This window comes from Ptiloglossa arizonensis, chromosome 8 (assembly GCF_051014685.1).
Source record: "Ptiloglossa arizonensis isolate GNS036 chromosome 8, iyPtiAriz1_principal, whole genome shotgun sequence".
In the NCBI taxonomy this organism is placed as follows: Eukaryota; Metazoa; Arthropoda; class Insecta; order Hymenoptera; family Colletidae; genus Ptiloglossa; species Ptiloglossa arizonensis.
The window spans coordinates 6,745,241-6,768,406 of record NC_135055.1 but is presented as its reverse complement, the minus strand read 5'-3'; the positions used below and the strand labels follow the sequence as shown (position 1 = coordinate 6,768,406).

The 23,166-nt window shown below is 38.3% G+C and overlaps 1 protein-coding gene across 1 annotated transcript; it reads left to right on the top strand.

Moving 5' to 3' along the window:
• The first annotated feature begins 10,339 nt into the window (after positions 1 to 10,339).
• Argk1 (Arginine kinase 1) lies at positions 10,340 to 21,860 on the top strand. Its single transcript, XM_076318340.1, has 5 exons — positions 10,340 to 10,760; positions 11,506 to 12,005; positions 18,021 to 18,384; positions 18,917 to 19,291; positions 19,667 to 21,860. Exons 2-5 carry the CDS (start codon positions 11,965 to 11,967, stop codon positions 20,012 to 20,014), a joined length of 1,128 nt encoding a protein of 375 aa, XP_076174455.1. The 5' UTR covers positions 10,340 to 10,760; positions 11,506 to 11,964; the 3' UTR covers positions 20,015 to 21,860.
• The last annotated feature ends 1,306 nt before the right edge of the window (positions 21,861 to 23,166 follow it).

The following is a 23,166-nucleotide window of genomic DNA, read 5'->3' as shown; positions in this document are numbered from 1 at the left end:
TCAATTAAAATATGTACATTCAAAAAACTACGATTGTAAGAACAGTAACCGCCTTTAGGATACAATCTCAAAGTTCATTTTCCAATTATTGATTAACCTTGAGTATCTACAATGTTTTAGCTATTCTAGTACTCTGACGGTATTAAAAAAAAATGTATACAACGTACTAAAGCCGCAAATTATGATAGTCAGGAAGGTTCTTGCATCGCTGGATATAGTACATGCTAATAATTCATGTCGGCCAATTTTACTTGTGTTACCTCAATTTCTCCTTGACATTAACTAAGCACACTTGAAAGCGTTTTCGAACACTCGGGAATCTACGTTAGAATTAAAAATTATTTGTTTAAAGTTTCCTTTGTCACAAACGAGTCACACGACAGAATGTTTCTTAGAATGGCGGCACGATATTTCGTCTAACAATACAATCCTTTCTCATTCAGATAATAGCGCTGGAACTAATGCTTGAATTAATGTTAATCAACGCGTGATATCATGATTCAATGGTCATAATACGACTTAATTAAATTTCACGACAAATTTAACCATGAATAGGCTTGTAAATTTAAATAATGCTATTAAAGCTTTTTTTACAATTAAAACTTCATGTATTCGTTGGTACTTTTGCAAATTAACATACTGTAAAGAAAAAAATATTTCATGAGATGAGGCATTGAGATTTAATTAAACGTAATAAAAAATTGAACTTACAAAAGATTGGTTAAAAGCGAACAAATGTAAAATCTCAGGGTTTAATAATGGCAACAGCTGCAGGCTACACGAGCTAAAAAGTTGGCTAACTTGGCGTGAACAACAATATATTTGTCCATCTCCTTCTAAATGTTTAATAGTATCAAAGTTGTATATGCAGATATAAATAGATATAAATTTAAGCTACTCCTAAATTGTTTTAGAATAGTAGATATATTAGTTTAAATATAGACATTTCATTTTGAATGTATAACGATATAGTAACTAAACATGTATGTTTAAAATACTAACCTTGAACAATAAGTCATACTACATTGCAAAAAGTTAGAAAAATTTAGGATAAATTTGTTTCATTAAAGAAATTTTATATATACTGAAACTAATTTCATATTTAAATTGAATTTAAATCAATATATCTACATCTAATATTGCTTACATATATTTTACTACCGACCGAGGCAACTCGAATTTTCTTATATACTTATTTGACGATGGAGTGGCTTCCGTCTTACGCCGCCAGAGCGCGCCACATGTCAATACCTCCGGTTCCAACTGCAATCGATCTATCAGTAAAAATAATTGAAAACACAAATTTGAACAAAGAAAATTACACGTGGTATAGTCAATGAATAGGTATGATTAATTTTGTCCCTTATCTGTTACACTTGATCACGTTTCTCATTCTCGGATGGTACAGCGACATTCTTACATCGTAGGTAATTTATCTTCATGAACATTGAAACAGGACACCGACTAGTCGTAGGAATTAACCGACAGAAATGTATGAGGGCTGTGTTTAAAGCGTCCTTTTCCATGACATTGAGAATTCCTAGTTAGTCTCCTGTTAGAATCGTTGTTAAATATTTAAAATTAAACTTGTCGGCAAAATAAATCATCTCTTGTTGAAAGCTCATCATCCTCCCAATGACATATTTAAAGGCGGACGCCAAAATTAAATATAGCAGTAAACCAGCATTCGTGGCCTCAGTGGGACTAATTTATCGTCTAGGTGCACGCAAGTTACTCGCGAATCACAAATTTCAATTGCAAATTAATCGTTTACGATCCCCGTTGATCGCGCTTCGCTCAGTAATTTGATATCCATCGAAGAAAGTGGGTTCGCGGTAAATTGTATCCTGTTGCGAATAATTTTCAATATTTGCATATTTCCTTTAACGAAAAGACTCTTTATTTTTATAAAATATCCTCGTTACCGTTTCCAGACATTATTCACGAATCCTACAAAGTATTGATTCTGAATGTCGAATATGACTCTTTCTTTTTTTTTTCTTTTTTATTTTATATATTGAGAACTTAACGTTGTATTGACAACGAGGTCATTAATGATATGAGTGTTTTTCCATATTGCTAAAAATTTCTTTCAACGAATTTGGAACTTTTGCCTGGATTCGTGATTCTTCGTATTTCTTATAAAAGACCAAGATGTTTTTGAGGATTAAAAGGGAAAGGTGAAGGTGTTTTCTTCAGAAGATATTCCTGTATAATTGTGATATAGTTATCGAAAAAATTGTCGAGTTTCTTTGGTTTCTTAGAGTTCCACTCCAAGTGTTTTTTTTATTTTTATATATATTGAAATTCTTAAACTTAATTTTTTATGATTTATTTTTAAATAATTTTCTTGAATTTGTTTACAATTAATTTAAACTGTTCGTAATGGGCGAAGTAACTATTAATATTCCATTGTAAGATTTTTTTCATAATTTGATTTAGAATATGAGGGTTGAGTATTATTTAAGATCGCATTTAGATTGATATAATTAAGCGAAGACGGGAAATGGATTTCGGGTCAACATTAGAATTTTGTTTAATATCATCGTACTCGTCGTTTTTTCTCTTTTGTTTGAATCGTTTAATAATTCATCCGAAACGATTTTTAATACGTCTCTCGGTAAGCAGATTGTAGAGTGATACGTCGAATGTTGTTAATCCATTAATAAATAAATATATTTTTCGCTCGTTTAATTGTTCATTTCGCAATATTTCGAATACAATATAGTTAGACGGTCGAGAGTCACGGAAGTGGCGGTACCGTTTGCTTGGAATTCGCATAATTTGACCCGACTCCTTCTGCGAATTAGCGGAGCAAGCCTGAAACGGTTGCATCCGGCGAATCGCGCGACTTGTCCGCCGCCTGGTTCATTTCCTACACCGTTACAACGAGACAGCGCTCCCCACGTCTCTTCGAATAGCTGGCCATTGTCCTAGTTGCATAGAAATCGTCGAAAGCTCAAGTACCCCCAATTTCGATTCATCTTTGCGTGTTCGATGATCAAATTACCACAGATCGAAACGCTACCGCAATAAAATACCGTTATAATAATATTTTTAACGAATGACGACAAATCGACCAAATTGTATTTGTTCCTCTTTTTATTTTTATTTGTTATAATTCTCATCATTGCCAATCTTTATGCAAATAATTGCTGATATGTAATAAGAATAAAGAATTAATAGAAAATTATTTTTATATTTTCTGTGCGTAGAAATTGATTTTTTTTTTTTTAATTTTCAAGCAGCAGTAAATCGATCAAGTATATATCTATGCGATACCATTTTGTAAATTAATAAAACACTGATAATGGCACAACGAAAAGTCCTCTCGAAATGTATTTTTGTTTAATGTCTATTTTGGTGATCTTGTTTGATAAAAACGAGTCATTACTTATTTTTAACGTTTTATCGATGAAATATTGCACAGTTCAAATATTACATAAGTGTGAAATTTGTTTATAACGTAAAGCTTTCAATATTTCGACCTTAACAAAAAGAAAAAAACACTGACTTCAGGTGACTGCGATAACGTAATATTTGCCAGCAAATATTAGTTCTGCTCGAGTAGTGGAGTGTCGTGTCTCTGTATGATAATGTTATTTGTGAAGCGGCCTTTTTAAATGGACATGGTGTTTACATTTTCGTGGAAGCCTATGCCATCCGCCATAATTCCTATCTCAGAGTGCAATTACTCATTGCCAGGCTCATAACCGTGACGAAGTATCGTCCTTGGAGTTACGTCTCAAATCACTGTTCACGGAATCGTATACTCGAATTTGAATATGCGTATTTAGGGTAACGAACTTAACCCAGATTGAAAGTTTTAACCAGTATGACAATATCTCGTAACAACAATTTGCGTCTGTGGACGAGTAAACATCAAATAGATTTTATTTAATTTTATAAGCGTAATTTAAAATTCGTTGAACACGATCAAAAGTTTGTTACTTAATAATAAATTGTACATCTCGTACGAGAATGAGTCTAAACTAGGGTAATTGATTACTAAATGAATTACTGGATAAGTAATTTTTAACGGAGTAAATTCATTTTGAATCACCCGGTATTTATGTTGTCAGCGCAAAGAATGCACGTTCAGGTGGAGTGGAATTAGAAATCACTATACCGAACCACTGTACGAGATACTGCACTCGTTTCGTGAGTAAATCTACAAAACAAGACCGATCTCCGGCATTGAGATCTCCAACCTTTCTGTTACACGTTCGGTTATGCAACAAAATTGTTGCCACGTGATAACGCGACAAAATGAGAACCGCAATCAGTCGTCATGCTTATCCCCTTTTAATACACTGCAAATACCACGCGATTATTTGAGTTTCCGAACATTTTAATTACCTCGAACAATAATGGTAGCCTGTCTAGAATCAGAGTTTGAACTTGGTTTGTCCCAGAATCGGTGATAAAACACCTTTGCTTGTGTCAAATGCAGGATCGACAATATATCTCCGATGAGCGTCTTTCGAGGTTTGGTAACAATTCACGTTCTAAGTCGTGTCTGATCTCATTTTCATCTGGAGAATTTCGCCAATATATTAAAAATGCTTTCATGATGATAAAACGAGTTGAATAAGTTTTAATACAAAATCTGAGTCGAAGGGTTTAAACGATTATTTCTGGTACAGAATTGGCTATTTATTACACACTTTTATCGTTTGTTTATTAATAACTTTTCAAAGTATGCAAATCTTCTTGAATAGTTCTACAAGTATTTTGTTAAAAACGATACAAATACGATGTGAAAATATAAAAATTCAATTTACTTTTTTGCTGACTTTATTTATCATACTTCATTGATTTTTTTTTTTTTGATAAATTCAGTTTTCAATTTTCTGACCGATAATGTACCTATATATTACCAGGGACAAATTGTCTCGATTGTAAAGTATTTCGCAATCGTTTTTGAAATCTATCAGGAATTTATATTCCAAATGAGATTCGAGTGCAAAAAATGCCCCGATAGCGCAACAGGATGTTACCGTGGTATTCTCGAGCAATTTTAGATTACACGTTGCACAATTCTTTTTTTTACAATTCGTTAAAAGAGTGCTAAGTCGAATCGCTCGTCTGCATCATTCGCACTTGAATTTACGTCGACTTGAGAAAACCAACGACTGAGGCTACAACTTTGTTAACAGCCGACTATTAAAATATATTCCAAATATTACGCAGAACCAAATTTGGTGTATTATTGAGAATCAACAGATCCGCGAATATTATAATAATAATACGTTTCCATCCTACAGAGATATCGTATACATTGGAAAAGGGAAAGAAAAATAACACAGTATCGAGCGTGCTGAACTAGAGAAATAACATTAATAAATAGACATACATTCCTCGGCGGCTAGACTTCGTTTCCAATTTGCCGATTCCGAATACAAAATGTCGAAATTCCTCGATGAAATCGTTCGGAAAAAAACCGAAAGTGGAACCCGTCTTGCGAAGGTCTTATCGTTCGATCATAATTTTAAGTGGCGAAAAACGATAAAGTCGCTGCAGGATGGTTGTACGGTCGTTATCTAGGCTCGATAACGCGCAATACGCGGGTATTAACAAAATAATATTATCGTCGAGACATTCTGGAAACTCGAGCCTGTAGATTGTAATCACTTTTGTACACCCTATCCCCTCCTTTCATTCGTTCACCTACACGTCGCGCGAGGATGTCCTCGAATTATTTCGAATTACAGCCGATAAAATATGCCCGACCTGTGCTGTAAATCGTTTTCGATTGCAAAGTATTAAAATGATAATCGGAGATCCGCCCTATCGAATGTTGTTCAACCAGGTAGTACAGTCTTCGATGGTAAAGAAATTTTTCACACAACAGACGTAACGATCGTTTACGCAACTTATTACGTAAATCAAGATTTTTCGATTAGATTCTGTAGTTCAAAGCTCAGTAAACGTTGGATTACTGCAAGAAACGACCTACCGACGTAACTACCTGCTCATCCCCACCACTAAACGGGTCTCCTTTTGACGCGTCACGAGGCTCGACAGCCGAGCGATATAATCAGATCCGAGGTCGAATATCGGCGAAATACGTAAACATTAATACGTCGATGAAACTACTCTAATTGCGTCTTGTTTTTTTATAACGAAACCTTTACCAACGTACATGCGAATTTGGTTCGTTTGAAGAGAATTCGAATACGATAGAATTTGATGAATTTTAACGGATAATATAAACTATAACGAACGATTTAATAAATAAATACAATCCAAATTGCAACTTGGTTCTGTTTCAATCGGAAAATCCTCGCAAATATAATGGTAGAAGTTTCGTTCGAAAAGAACTATAAATAAAAATGTTTCATCGTGCAGTAGCTGTGTCATCGATGAGTTTTTTTTTTGTTTTTTTGCTCGCCTTAACTCCCGGACTTCTTTCTCTTTTATTTGTCCTTTTCTACGTTCGGCACAGTGGCTACAAAGGCGAACTTCGAAGTCGCGTATCCGATTTCCATGCAGTTATCCAACTTTTACGACGGTGTAATTTTTATCTGACTGGCGCGAAATAACAAGGGGGGTTCGTCGCTTAATCAGTGTGCAGTAAGTTAATGAAAAAGATCAGTGACGATAATTACCGATTCCCTTTGGGAAGAATAAAAAATTGTCCGCACCCGAGGGAAGGAGACAAGTGGCCATAAGTTGACCAACCGAGCCAACAAAACGAAACAATGGATACAAAGTGTCTGCGTTTACCCTGGCGCGTGTTGTTTCTCCTCTCACCCTCGTTCGCTCTTTCATCTTTTCGCAGAGTCTTTTCAGGGCAACGCGAAAAAAACTTCGAAGGGGCAGTGAAGAGACGAATCGTTACTCCCTGCTTTCACCCTGGTTGAATTTCTCTTTAAGCACTAAGCGTTTGGCGTAACGAGCCACCCTCCCTCTCCGCTTCAGAGATTAGACAAATGCGAGTGGGGCAACAAACGGTGGGGTTATAGCAATCGACGGCGATTCCAGTAATTGTGGAACGCGGTCATCGTTCCAATGATCAAACGATATATCACCTAGAGCTTGTTAGTTATCATTTTCGCGAGAAAAAATCATATCAGTAATCCCAACGTTTTATAATACACGGGATGTTTACAATAATGTAAGACTTTTTTCTCAGAGTTAATTCTTCGCGCGAAGAAAAATCAAAAAGTCCTGTATCATTTTACAATCCGTAGCTCCGTAATTGAGATACAAGCAATTGAAGTTTATTAACGTGTTCGCGGTGCGCGCGCCGCATTCCAGTCAGCTGATCGCGCGACTGCGCGTGCCCCCACACGTAAAGAACACGTGTCCATGCGTTCGCACGCGCAAAAACTTTGAACGATTATATCTCGATAACGAATCCTCGGATTGCAAAATGGAAGAGGACTTTTCAATTCGATTCTGAAAACGATTTCACATTCTTCTAAACACCCTGACTATGTTGACAGTTTGAATCTCGAGTTTTAAAAAAAGAAATCCAGAACTGTAAGTCTTGAATAAGTCTTATTAATTCTCGGGTGAATTTTTTACTCACAGCTTTTTCGAATCGCTGAAAGCTACAATTTAAATCGATAATTCCACAGACTTTGCGACTTAATATCGTCCATTGAAAGCTGGAACAGAGTTTGATGCTTAGCACTGATCGAACATCGAGTCCAAGGAGTTGGTTTTTTGTCCATGTCCACGCTCGCGGAAAAACACACAAACGTTGAATAATGCATTGTAACCGTGATACATGTACATCGAGTTGAATGCGCTTTTTAGCGTGCTACCATTCAGAGCTCGTCACCGGTGGTAGCAGTGTGTGCGCGTCTGGCTGAGTCGGTACATAGACAATTGAATGAAGAAAATGACATCTTACGATCGTTCACACCTCCATCATTGTCCAGGCCAGGCTCGTACGATAATCGTACATTTACCGCCCGCCAATCTACATTGCTCACCGCCTGTGAAATTGCGTATTCATATAGAGAGACATGGCACGCAATGAGGCCCGATGCATCTCCTGTGCACCTTGACTCGTTTTGTTCGTCGTTCCTTGCACGTAATTCGCTGCCAGTGACACCGATTGAAACAATTTTGTCAATGAACTATGATAGACAATTTAGATTTAGTTCGAATCGCTTCAAGTATTATTCAATCTTCGATACGATCCTGAGAAAATCTAGACAAACTCGTGCGATAGTTTAACTTCCGGTTGAATAAGTGGTCCAATCGGGGAGGGGGGTAAATGAATCGAAAATATGGAATAAATTTTTCTCATACGAGCCCTGCACATTTTTTCATTTAATTTTCTCAAACAGGAAGCACCGTGCAAAAAAGTGTTATTCCGCATTTTTTATTCGTTTTTTCGCAAAGAATTATTAACGACTATTTATTATGGTATATTTCGCTGAATACGGTCAAATTTAATTATCAATGTGAATGCATCGGATGCAACTTGTTTGAGTGAGAACCAGTTAGTCTCGCTTACACGCGACTCGCACTGTTCAAGTTTAACTAATTTCACCAGAGTGTGTGTGTGTGTGTAGCAGAAGACGTGCGTAAGTTTTCACGCATAGATAATATGCCATCGACTATAAAGTACTTCTGTAGACGGAGCCATTTATTAGACTCTGCTATTATTGGTTTTCGCCATCATTGCTCTTCCCAGCTCCATTCATCACAATCATATACGTATAATATACCGTTCAAAATGGATGTTGTGTCTGAAGAGTATCGCGAATGGAAAACTACGCTACATATTTGATATGGGCAAGGATTGTTACCAAATGTTTGCCCACCGTGAGCGGCTTTCAAACGATTGTTTGCCTCGCTTGAATTCTCGATCCTTTAATTATTCTGAACGTTGCACTTGCATCTGAAATGAAAAAAAAAATTCTTTTATGCCGATTGTAATAATTATTGATTTTTTCTGTGGCTGTGTTTCGTATCTATTAATTTATTGCATCGAAATACTCGAATACTTTGATTCGTTCTCGGACGTGTGCAATATTGTGCTATACAAACAATAATAATTATTATTCCATAAAGATAATTTTGTTACAAGATTAATAGATTAAAAAAAGCTTTTGTCAATATTTCATTCTTTTAATTTTTGACCATATATTCCATAGATTGAGTATTTATCAGGTTAGGTGCGAATATTGAAAGAAATCGATAGTGTCTCAAGTTCGTCTACGTACTAGACGAACGAGATTTAATCTATGAAAACTCTGGCGATATGTTTTACCTATACTTTCAGACTATACTGCATCAAGATTAAATAAACGATAATATTACGAGAACTCGATAGCGAGATCGATCGGTAAATTTGAAGAAAGTCGCGCCTTTCGGCCATTTTCTTGCTACCGAGTCGTCCCACTGAATTCGAGTTCCCTAATCTCGATCTAGAATTTCTCGAAACACCGGTTCTGCCGTTTCCCGATCGCCGTGAAAAATTTAGAAAGTTTGCGAATCACAGAGTTCGCTAGAAATCGCGGAAATGTTTGAACGCGGGGGGGGGGGGGGGGGAGAAAAGGACGAAATCGAATAACAACATCAAACGACAGCATTGTCTCCAATACACGCGATGACATCGTGGCTCATAAAATTCGTACGACCCACCACGGCGGTACTTCCGTCGGTCAGCGGTCGCGGCGTTAATACGAACTGTATTGTCTCTCGGGGCGGAGTAACACGAAACACCGGGGCGTTGTATTAAACGTCATACGTTTCGGGGTAGGCCGAAAACTGCGACGATTTCAACCACTCCGACGGGTGCGTGGTTGCGTGCGATTTTCCAACGCACACGCAACGCGGAGGCTGCAGACTGGTGTGGGTGTAGGTGCGTGCTATCGACCGGGTATCCTTCCGTGCTGGACGCCGGTGTGCCCCACCCTGAAGCGAGTAGCGAAAGAAGGAGAGCGATACGTCGCGGGTGGAACAAGGACGGCGTTGTGTCGCGCGCGGCTGGATAGAGAGAGAGGGACGAACGACACGAAGCGGGACGACAGGCCGGGTACGGGAACAAAAGGGATAGACACCCGTGAAACGGAGAAAAAAGCGAGATGGATTTAGACGGAAAATAAGAGTGGTACCGTGAATCCTGCGGGGCAAAAGAGCGAGAGGGACCCGCGAAAAGGAGAAAAATCGTTTCAGAACGACGGAAAAAGAAATATAGAGAGAGTGACAGGAGCGAAGAGAGAGGCGAACAACGATCCGAAGAGATGAAAGTGAACGAGACGGAGAATCGTTTGGGTGGAAGGTAGGGGCGATGAGAGAGACGAACGGAGAGGGAGCGAGACGGAGCAAGAGAGAGATCACGGCACGCAGAAATGCCTCCTGCTTAGTGATAGCGTAGAGACTGTAGTGTTCGCATCTCACGTACGGCGCCTGGAACGTTTTTACTGTGACGGTAACGCACCAAAGGAAAGTTCGATTTCGCGGCACAATAATTGGTTACGTTAAGACGCGCTCTCACGCGTTACGGGACCCCGAGCATTCGTACGCACACACATACGTGTAACACACACGCACAAAAGGAGAGAGACCAGGAGGAACACGCACCGGCATTGGGATTCGAAGGACATGCGAGATAAGTAGTGAGGAAGAGGGAGGAGAAAATACTTCTCGCTAGCGCAGAAAAAAACTGTCCTTCGGGAGCAACGAAGACGCGGACACATTCCAAGCGACTGAGATTTTTTTACAGTGTTATTTCGAGAGTTTTTTCTACGTGATCCCCGATTGTCGGAATTCTGTTTACGTTTCCAGAAACGGTAAGTATACGAAGGAGAGAATAATCCTTTCGCGTTGCACCGGTTGATCCTTTAGGAATTTCTTTTTTTTTTGTGTGTGTGTTTTGTTTTTTCCCTCTTTTACGCGGTTCAATTTTTCGAACGGTAATTGGTATGTTTTCTACCGGATAGGTCGTCACACGATGTTCGATATTGATTGACAGGCCATCGGAGTTACCCGGGACACACGCAGTTCGTTTTCATTTTCACCCGCGAACAGGAAAGACTGTAATAATATCATACGGGCGCATTGATCGCGATTGTAGGTTCGTGCGACGGTTTCACCTCTTCTTTAGGTTCTTTTTTTTCTCTCTCTGTTTCCTTATCCTGTTCTACTCGATTTGACGGACACGGATCGACGATCGCGCCACGATCCGATCCTGTCGACGCGAATAATCAATTTCCCCGATGAACCGTGCTCCGGGAAACGAGCGAGCACCTTACGGGCATTTCGGTACTACGTTAGTCAGCCGGTGCAACCGAAACTACGCTGCTCGAAAACAGTTGGAGGATTTAAATATCAACGTCTGGAAAAACGTTCAAAATGTCGATAATATTGCAAAATAGATCGGTATCCGGAATCGAAGGAAGTGTTAATACGCGGACTTGCGAATCTTGCGTTTTCGAAGCTATTCGAAGTATTCGATCCTCGAATTGTTTCCACCAGCGTATTAACCATTGGAAAAAGGAAACGAGACCGACGATCGGCCTTTTTGAACATTGTCAGACAGGCGAAATTCCACCGATCGACGATCTCTGGAATTCCCGACGAGGATCCCGCGAAAGGGGACGAAAGTGAGATTATTTTGCCAGACGACTTTCGCTCGTTCTGCCAGGGGTGACTACCCCCCTGATCGTGCGCTCCAAAGACGACCGGAAGTGCTACGGAATAGACACGAATCCGTGCGTGTTACGCGAGGGGAACACGCTTTCGTTTTCCGTCCATCTTGCGTCGCGAAGCGTCGACTCCGCGTACACGAGTCCTAGGTCGAGAACCATCCCCGTGGGACTTCCGGTGTCGCGGGACCTTGTGTCGGGGGTTGGGCGAGGAGAGAGAGCCGCGAGAGACGGGAATAGGTGAAGTCGTTTATCGGAAGGTGAACACACCGGTGGTTCGCGCTCTCTAGATCCCTCTCTTCCTATCTCTCTCACCCGGGGCGTCGTCATCGTCGCCGTCGTCGTCGTCATGGGCGGATGTACTTCGAAGGATACCACCTCGAGCGACCAGTACGTATCCGCCGGAAAAAATATGTCTGTGAACGCGGTTTGGTCGCGCGTCGAGGTACCTAATTTACGAAACAATTTTTTTTCTTTTTTTTTTGTTAACGATCACAAGTCTATAGGGTATTTTATAAAGTGTAGACGTAACGTGGGAGGTTCAACGAACGAAATTAATAAGAAGAGGTTTTTTAAACTATTGAGAAATATAAACGAAATGGAAAGAATCTTACTGTTACGAGTGCATCGAAAGTAGTTTCGTACTATTGAAAATTATATCGATAAACGTCTCGTACTTGGTGCACGATTTTTTGCACACTCTCGAAATATTCCGTGTTAATTCTCTATCAACTTTTTAATTATTTTCATGTCGTAAATTAATTCTGGAGGCTACGCCGACATTTTATAAAATTGTTCGTACAGTGCTGGAGCTAATTAGAAATTTAGGTGGGGATACAACGTCTAGTGACGTGGAAGTTCATCGGATGAGACATTTGTGGAATGCATAATTGTCGCGGAACTATACCTCATTGGAAATCTGTAAGACTGTTTAGAGTAGGACGTGGAGAGTTCGAGGTATTTAGAATTCGCGATTCAAGTGCGGTTAGATTGGACTAGTTGTTCAGAGTTCAGAAATCGGCGCGTATAAATGAACTGTTAATTGGATCTTGAGTGTTTCCTGTAACTTCGTCCTATTATCGATTGTGTACAAGTACTTACGTCTGATGTATAATATAACTTCGAATACAACTTTACTGTTGTTTTAAATTTAAAGTAGACGCGGTTGCTCCAGAACTTTTAACCTGCTACTTAAAATCGCCAGAGTTCGTTATTAAACTCAAAAACTATTTTAGACGAGTTATTCAGAATTTCATGCAAGGTATTTATTCATGGTGATAAGTGGATACATTTTTAATTTATCGCCTTCTATTGTCGAAGCGTAACTATATCGTTAGATCGGTTAGTGTCAAGTATATAATTATTATTAGAAGCTTGTTTAAAATTTTTTTCATTAAACCGTTTAATCTACATTTCTTATCTTGAACATTTAGACTTTGGATCTATTGTTGAGTTGTAACCGTGCTAGCTGATTCAGTCAGAATTTGGTGCTTATTGTTTATCTGTGAATTGTCGTATTAATTAAAGTAGAATTGCTCGTTAGTCCTTGAATGAATTAAAATCTGAAGGAGCTCTGTAAAGTGTACAAAGTGTACTGATAACAAATGGATAATGCTTCTGCTAATATTGATGTTTGTGACTGAAATGTAGTGACATTGAAGAAGCTATTTAGAATCTGAAATTTATTAGTAATCGATAATTGCATTATAAATAGAACGTAATTTATCCGTTTTGTACGATCGTTTTAGTTTACAAAATTAATATTTCAATAAACCTAGAAACCTGAATTTCTTACAGTCTACCGTGTAATTAACGATGGCATTAAATTCTCACTATTTAATTTTAACTATCAGCAAAATGAATAATAAATTCACACCTGGAAATAGATTTAGGATTCTCTTGGATTCTCATACTGTTATAAAATAGAAACTTTTTAGTAAAAACATTACACGTGTCATTTATGACATGGAAAAATTCGATGCTCGTCATCATCCGTCATCAAACTGATTACAAACAATTAGATCAAAAGTGCTTCCTGTAACTTCATTCTATTAATCCAGTGCATATTGGGTATAGTATTTCTGGTCTCTCCAGTTGAATGTATGGAAGCTTCAACGAGTGTGTACCCAACATTTATAGTAGCCAGGGACCTACCCCTGTTACTTTACACAAAAGGGTTAACCCTTCGCCCTTACGGTAGGGTCGCGGACGGGAAACAGGTCACCTGAAAAAGTTTATTTGCATTTCACACGGTGTATCAAACTGTACTCACTTTTACCCTTGCTGTTACCGTTGACGCACTTTCGGTAAAAAACACTCCGTCGATAATTACAAAGCAAAAAGAATCACGTATGCATAAACACTGAATCGTTTAATACCGGTAAAAACTCTACGTTTCTAGCTCATTTATAATTCGCGTCACCTTGTTCAATTATTGATTAACTTTCCACGCTTGCAAATTGTTAAAAATTGCAAAAAGTACACTGGATGCAACTATCCGTTGAAAATATATCAATTTTTGTCGCACAACAAGGAAAAGTTCCACACCTAAGTGGAACGTTCAATTTTTACTGAGCTTTCTCACACAGTGCTCGAAATACCAAAGCTAGTGATATATAATTCTATCCATAGACGGTCAATAGTCTAGGAGATATTCGTCGTTGAAAGTTTAAGCTTAGATTGCATGATATATTATCAGGGACACGCCCAAAATATCTATCATAGATATCTACTATACTGTTAACCGTCTACGCCTAAAACCGTATATCATTCGCTTCGGTATTTCGAGCACTATCACCGTGCAAAATCTGGTTGAGATACGAGCGGTTACACTTGAGAACCTAACCTAACCTTATTTCGTAGTAAGATCGTTTCCAAAACACATGCCAATAGAAGGATACGATTTTACCAGAAATTCACGTTAACGAGAGAACGCGTCAACGTTTGAATTTCGTTGAGTTAAAAAAAAAAAATGGCTGATCAATGGCGGCTAATATTCTAGGATTCGTGCGTTCTCGCCGATATCTGCACTTTGAGCCCCCGGTTGTGTCCGAAAAGCGGTCATCCTGATCGTAAATTCCCTCATGGTCGCCTGGAACGTTCAAGTCCGGTGAAATCGATGGACATCGATTCGACGATTGACCATAATCGCACAGCGACCAACAAATCCGGCATGAGGCTCGTATACGATAAGATTCGTATCCTGCTGCTCGACGTCGAGTGACATCCTTGCGATTAGTGTCGGCCGGGGTTCTCGTCGCGCGATGTGCGGATAGAGAATAAACGAGAGAGGACCGCTTGTAACAGTTGGTGTCGCTTATAAATAGACACCATAACCCGGGGCGATAATCGAGACATAATCGGCGCACAATCGTCGACAATGGGCGTATGTACGTCGATGGGCTTATGCGAGTCGACGGATGAGACGACCGTTGAGTACGTATTGGCATACACTGTTCAAAGCAGCCGGCAAACTGTGGTCCACAAATTGCAATTTCGCTCGAGCTCGATCACCCACGACGACGATAATAATAATCATTTAATCCACCCGGTGCTAACCAAGAACGGTGCCGTGCGGTGAACGCCGATGGGCGTTCGTCGAACGTGCTTAACGAATACGATAGCGGATTCCCGCACGGGGGGGGGGGGGGGAGCGCTCAAGTATCACCTTTTCGTGAATCGTGTCGAATATAGATAATTAATTCCTTCCTTTTTCAAACGAAAAATCGTAATTTTAACCCGTTTGTATTTTGTCAGCGCAATTGTGTTCTAGTTATAATCACCAGAGCGTATATATACGCGCATTGGATAACACGGTTAAGTTGCATTCTTAAAATTAGGACAGAGGTGCGAAGCATATACAAACTTTACTTTTATTTTCATACGTTAAAAACTACCGGTGTACGTTTCCAAGACTTTTTGAAATATATCTACGTCGGATTTGAGAGAAGAAAAAAATATCTTTCGTACAACGCGAATGGATTAAAATTCAATTTTATACCTTGAATGAACAAGTCAGCCAGGGAAAGAACACGGTCTAACGTTTGTTTAAAAAATTCATAGACGTTGGATGTTCCAGAACTCGACGACTCCGGTTATCCGTGGTCTGGGTTTCGAACGAACGCCGTGATCGGTACAGACGTTCCTTTGAGCGTTACTTTTGCTTCGACTCTCGTAAAAAGGAGTCGCCATTTTTTAGTCGAGTTCGAGCGAAGCACTCTGTGTAAATACTGCCTCTCAATAAACGCACCGAACGACAAGACACATGCCTGCATCACCGATCGCACGATGTACACCGCTCAAAACAGTTGGGGGATTGATTGCTCGAATTAGTGTTGGTTGTTCGAATGATTCGATGCTTGGAAAGCCACTCTAGAGAATATCGAGATGATTTTTAGTCGAGGTGTTTCCCAAGCTAGTTTTTGAGCGTTGTGTCTCGCACCCTGTGAGGAATATCCTGGCACCGATTGGCAAGGGGATAACTATGCGACAGTTAGAGAGGCACATGTCACGTACCAAGGATCAGAGTGTCGAGAGTTAGTTCTTGTTATTTTCCTTGTCTGAAAATGAAAACTATTTGAACTGTTCGTAAGACTTATTTACGATGTTTCTCATACGTCTTCACTATATAATAGATAACGAGCAAACCTCCTAAATCGCTGTTTCTCGCCGTTGTGTTTTCTTGGTCGAAGTTCCGTATTCCCTCTAGACGGTTTTTTTTTCTTTTTTTTTTATTGTTATCTCGCCAGGCATCGTCGCGTGACCCCAAAACGCGAAATAACGAAATGACTCCTTTCGTGAAGCACGCACGAGGAACCGTGATCAGAGATCCTGTAAGAGCCTACTGGTGGTCGAGGTTCGATCGTTCTCGATGTTCGGCTCATACAGGCTCTTAAATGTTCTCTGCACCTCGATGGAAGCCCTAACACGACCTTTGACTCGATACCACATCCGTAGTATCATTCGAGAACCTCTCAAGCTGCTCCAACAGTGAGTAACGCAATAAATTGCTACCTAATTTGTCGAGTGATAATATATATAGAATAACACAAGAGTACGATGATACGGTATTTATTCATTGAGAGCCGAGTTCGAGCTACACGTTAAAAGCTCCGCGCTCTCCCCATCATTTACAAGTCACTCCTGTCCTGCAATGGTGTATCGAGTCTGAGAAAGTGAAAAACGAGCGAGGAACACTGCGAGAAAGCATTTATACTTTTCCTTCGTCTTTTGAATGATCAATTCTGTGTCCTTCGAGTTCTTTCCACGTTATGAGCTCGCGCTGGTACCAAGCCGCCTGTTCTCAACGAATAGACGCTGTAAATGTAAAATACAAGGTCGTTGGAGCATCGTGAATCGTAGAAGCGTCGTGCAAGTGTTACCTGAAGATATTCTTTAATCCGAATTACCTGAAAAAAAATTGAAACTTTCCAATAAATTCAACGTTAAAATAACACGAAATAATATCAACGACTCTCAAAAATCTATAAAACCTATCGAAAATTATTCACGCGTTAACAGGACAAAAGCAGAAATAAATTATATGAATAATTTATATAATATAATTATATATTAAATTATATACTAGGTGTAGGTGTATCACTTGAACGAATAAAGACGAGTACACTCGTTCTATTGAAAGTAGAGATATATTTTAACGACGAGTTGATTCATCTTACTCAAAATCAAGACATTGTCAAACGGACGAGTTAACTTGTCTTCTTGATTGGTTAAACTGTAAAAAGTAGAATAGTTTCGTATAACCTTCGAAATTTCAAATTCACTCCGCAATGGATATACACGCACGTGTTATGTTCAACAATTGTAAAAGTATATAAACCACCAGAACTTTGTATTTTGCTCGACATTGAACACTTTAAGCAGCCTAGCGATATTATATCGATTTAATAATTATAATGAAATTCTCGAAAACAGTATCCCGTTGCGATAACGCGCGATCGTCACCATTATCGTTAATAATCTATTGCAAATAATACAGACAAACAAGCGCGTAACATTCGAGATAAGATGTCGCGATAAAAATTTCAACGAGTTCGTCACAATGAGTACCTCATTTATCGACACTTTGACTAATTTTCAACATCTTGCCTAAATGAAGTGTTGTACACTTTACTATGTACCGACAGTATTGTCTAATTCTCATTTTGGGGGTTGTGTTACTTGCTTGTCCCGCGTAAGAAACAAAAATTATAAAAATCTTATTTCTAACTTCGATCATGGCATTACATTGACCAAAAATATTAATGAAAAATTAAAAAGAAATGAGAAAACATCAGTCTCGAAAGTTTAAAAATTTTCAAATCGTCACACTGTAAAACGTTATTCTTGATGTTCTGTGTACCTTTTTGTCGAACAATCTATTTACAATGCAACTTTTTTTTCCAGCAAGAAAAGTAGTAGCAACATGGTTGATCAGGCAGTTCTGGACAAGCTCGAGGTTGGCTTCAGCAAAGTGTCCGCCTCTGACAGCAAATCGCTGCTAAAGAAGTATCTGACGAAGGAGGTCTTCGATCAGCTGAAGACGAAGAAGACTTCCTTTGGATCGACTCTCCTCGATGTGATCCAATCTGGTGTGGAAAACCTGGACTCTGGCGTTGGTATTTACGCCCCTGATGCTGAATCTTATACAGTTTTTGCCGATCTCTTTGACCCTATCATCGAGGATTACCATGGTGGCTTCAAGAAGACTGACAAGCATCCACCTAAAGATTTTGGCGACGTCGACACTCTTGGAAATCTTGACCCTGCTGTTAGTATTGAAAGCATGATTCATACAATAATTCACACAATATATACATATATGCTACAATGGTGACTAAACATTGATATACCTAATATAATTAGAAAAAATCTAATCTTGTTAACACTGGCTATAGTTTATTTTAAGACTTGATTTTTAATATCGAGTTGTAAAACCTTTAAGCGCTTTCGTATCAATGAAATCAATATTATCAGATAAAAGGGGGATTTATTATACATAATTACCGAACTAAACTTTTATCATAGTCGCTTATTTGTTTCCCTTGAAGTAAACACCGCGAAGAGAGATAAATTGACCATAAAGATTACCGAGTTGAAACGCCATTCAGAAACCCCTCTTATTTGCCAGTAATTAAATTCTGAATGATTGCTTCACAGTCCTTCTCCCCCAGTTCCAATTGCTGATCTATGTGAATATAAAAAGCAAAGTTAGAACGAGTGCAAGAAACTGTTCTGCGTGATCATATGTTTGTACAACAGATGTACGTCAAAAATATTTACCCATATTTTCATTTGTCTAGGCTGAATTTGTGGTTTCCACGCGTGTGAGATGTGGACGTTCTTTGGAAGGCTATCCATTCAACCCCTGCTTGACCGAAGCTCAGTACAAGGAAATGGAAGAAAAGGTCTCCAGCACTCTCTCTGGTTTGGAGGGTGAACTGAAAGGAACCTTCTATCCTTTGACTGGCATGAGCAAAGATGTCCAGCAAAAGCTGATCGATGACCACTTCCTCTTCAAGGAGGGTGACCGCTTCTTACAGGCCGCCAATGCCTGTCGCTTCTGGCCCACTGGCCGTGGTATTTTCCACAACGATGACAAGACATTCTTGGTATGGTGCAACGAGGAGGATCATCTCCGTATCATCTCCATGCAGATGGGCGGTGATCTTGGACAGGTGAATTAATCTTTACCTGTAATATATTGATTTAATATACTCATTTTTTAATTACATTGCTCAAAGTAGTTGAAAGATCATATACCTGCTCGATTTTGGAGAACAAGTTAAATATTATTCTACATTTAATAGTATAAAGCTCTGTGATTAAATTAGACAGTAGAAAAAAATGTTAGACTCTTTGCTAAGGTGAGTAGGTGATCTTGCAATAGTTCCATGCAGTGCAATTCTAAGTCAAAGTTATTTTCTTCACCTACCAATTATGTAACAGTTCATCCTACCAGTTGAAGGCTAAAAACACAATGAACAAAGTATTACTTTGATTAATGTAAAATGCTCAAGGACACAAATAAATGTTTATGGCTCACTTTGCAGGTGTATCGTCGTTTGGTGACTGCCGTGAACGAGATTGAAAAGCGAATTCCGTTCTCTCACAACGACCGTCTTGGTTTCCTGACCTTCTGCCCGACGAATCTGGGTACCACGGTACGCGCTTCTGTGCACATCAAGTTGCCCAAGCTCGCCGCAAACAGGGCGAAGCTCGAAGAGGTCGCGTCCAAATTCAATCTCCAAGTCCGTGGCACTCGTGGAGAGCACACCGAGGCCGAGGGCGGCATCTATGACATTTCCAACAAACGACGTCTGGGTCTTACCGAGTACCAGGCCGTGAAGGAGATGCACGACGGAATCGCCGAGCTGATCAAGATCGAAAAGGAACTTTAAAGCGCGACAGCAATAATCGACACCGCGACCATTTTCCCCCCTAATGCGCCCATTAGACGTTCTTGACGCATCGAGGACCCTCTACTTAGACAAACGAACAAAAAGAATATGAAGATTATCAGCGGGCGCACCGATTCGCCGCAAACTGAAACAGGAATACGTCTTCGAAGAATGCTTGAACCAGTCGCTGAACTTGTTTTACGATCACGACGAGGAAGAACAACATACAATTGTGTTATATGAAAAAACAGTCACGTTTTTCGTTAACGCGAAATTATCAGAAAGGGAAAAATTGTGTTCTAAATAATAAAGAAAGAGAAAGAAAACGATTTCTAAAAGAGGGCATTTTCGATCCACAATCATCGTGGAATTAAAAAATGGAAGGCAACTGTTTGTCCCATAATTTTAGACACCATTTATTGGTTCTCGATGTGCTAAGACCTATGTAGCTACAAACGGGTCCTTAGAGTTCCAAACAGACAACAGAAGGTCCGTTCACGTTGAAAAGAAGTCCAGAAATCTCTCGCGTGATCCCGACAGATCAAAGAGTAGATATTTTGAATTTCAAAATCCTGGAATTCTTGTCACGAACGATTACTTCTAATTGTCTCGTACGTCTCCACGGTCTCCTCCCCTTTACACGCGTTATAATTACTATTACTACTATTATTAATATTAATATTATTATTATTATTACTATTATTATTATTATTATTATTATTATTATCATCATCGTTATTATTATTGTCTCTTACGTTGACTCAAGTTCCTTTCTATCGATCCGTATGATTGAAACAAAAAAAAATACCAGCCGCAAAAAGAAGAGAAAGACGCGAACAGCTTGTATTATGTATTAATACAATGCGCATTATATGTTTAACAGTATTTTAATTTTGTTTCACCCTGTTTTTTCTAAGGATATGTAATCCAGCATGTAGAAAAATACACGCAGTATTCTTTCATTTCTCTATTCTTATTGTTTTTTTCTATTTCCTTCTGCTTTCTGTGTCGTCGCTGTATGCCAATTATCAGGCAACTTATATGCACCGATACCAAACCTTCGACATTGTGTGATTATCTACTCGAAGTAAAAAAAAAATACTATCGTTGTGTAAGGTTTGCGTTAGTCGACTACTCGACACGTCAAAGACGATTTTGGATTTTTGTACGGTTTCATGGGAGTTCGACGATTCGGTATTTTTTACATGTTTAGACTTTTTCTGCTCTTGGGATAACTGATCCAGTATTTAATATGAATGTAGGGAAAAGATTTGTATCAATGAAAAAACGAGAGATATTTCAAAGATTATATTATTTGACCTTAATTGTGCGACTAAACGTCTGGAACTACGGTCGCTTTGAAGTCTTTAAAACCTTATGCATTTTCGGAAATAATTGAATTAATGAAAATAATTTATCAATGTCATCCTGTAAAAATGGAGCTACCTATGTTATCAAGAAGAAAGTTTCACATTATGTTGGACGTTATATGAATTTCGTTAATTGAATAAGGATGAGATTTTTTATCCTGATTCAACAGCTGCAACGAAGAAGAAAGACCTTTAAACTGCAAGATGCCAACTCGTTTGGAGTTTAAATTCAGCATATGAATCCGGTTCTTGATATGTTAAAAGAAATAGTATGAATCTCCAGCATCCGATGGTCGTTTTCTAGTATGTATGAAAAGATGTTACTCGCATGTTGTTTTCTCATTCTCGTTTTTTACCAAAACTACCAACATCTGTGACGGATGTGGCACGCAGGGTGCGCAGCTGAAGCGGTAACAGCTTCGTTGTCAGATGTACGAAGATATGAGTTTAAAACGAATAAAAGGACATACACATTGCGCTCCTTTTTCTTTAATTAACCCCTTTGCACTTTATTTAATATATTCTACTTACTCAAGTTAATTATACTTAAATATTTTTAAGCTCTTAAACAATGCCAAGTACTTTTTGATAACTAGATTACACGTACCGGATTTCATTTTTAAAATGCAATGACATATATATTTAATCAATTCTAATTTCATCCTTGAATTGATCTGTTTACAGAAAAAGATGAAGATGCCATCTAGTGGAGAGCAACTTGAACTAATTTTAAACCTTAATTTAACACCGCCCACAAAAAAATGGCCAGGTTTGTAGGAAAACTTCTGTTTACCAATTCTGTAGATTATTGCACTTTTTCTTTTTATATTATGTATGATTAACGCATATTAATTTAATGTGGAGTATGGTTTATATAAAGGAAAACTATATGTATATACATGATTATAAAGAAAAAATGAATTTGAAATATGCAACATCAGTGAATAGAACTTAGTGGCGTCACCTAGTATGAAAAATGGAAATCATTTCTCTACAAACTTGGCCATTTTCCCGTTGGCGGCGTTAAAAAACGGTTTAAAATTAGTTCATTTCATTTACCGCTAGATGGCTACACTATTTCACTGCCTAATTTCTTTTTTCAAGCAAATTATTAAACCAAAAATGAAATTTTTATTTATTAAATATATATCATTCCATTAATGAAACAAATTTTACCGTGTATGTAAAACACATATATTTAGTGTGTAATAATCATCAAAAATATATTTTTTTCACCATGATATTATGGACTGAGTAAAGATTTTCTAATTATTAATGCCCTTTATAAAATTCACAAAAATATTAGAAAAGTAGTATTTTCAATATTTAAATACAAAATGTATGTAATTGTAAACAATTAATGAGTACCAGATCAATATTCAATATGCACTTAAAATAATTAATATACTACAATCGAACATACATCGCCCACTACTTTGATCATGGCACAACATTATCGTAAGTATAAATTTATACATTGCTTCCACGAGAGTTGGTTTATCTTTTCCTCCACATACAATTACATTAACTATACATCACAGAATGAGTCGAAGATTTATAAATATCACGCTTCATACTTGTGACAGTTAAGATATGTCAGTCTTCTGAAGACTGTAAAAAAACGTATTTATATGCGAGATTCTGAACACGGGTTATTATAAATTATTGAACGTTACTTCAACAGTGTCAAATGCAGAAATAAGGAATTACAATTAATAATGTCCGCGTATTAAGTTCATTGTAAACTTTGTACGCTTTAGGAGTTAGTTATTGTACATACAG

Excerpts from the sequence above, each read along its gene's own strand:
- Argk1 (XM_076318340.1), top strand. The coding sequence starts at position 11,965 with ATGGGCGGATGTACTTCGAAGGATACCACCTCGAGCGACCA. Across the intron at positions 12,006-18,020 it reads GATACCACCTCGAGCGACCA|CAAGAAAAGTAGTAGCAACA; the intron begins GTACGTATCCGC and ends TTTTTTTTCCAG. Across the intron at positions 19,292-19,666 it reads TGGGCGGTGATCTTGGACAG|GTGTATCGTCGTTTGGTGAC; the intron begins GTGAATTAATCT and ends CTCACTTTGCAG.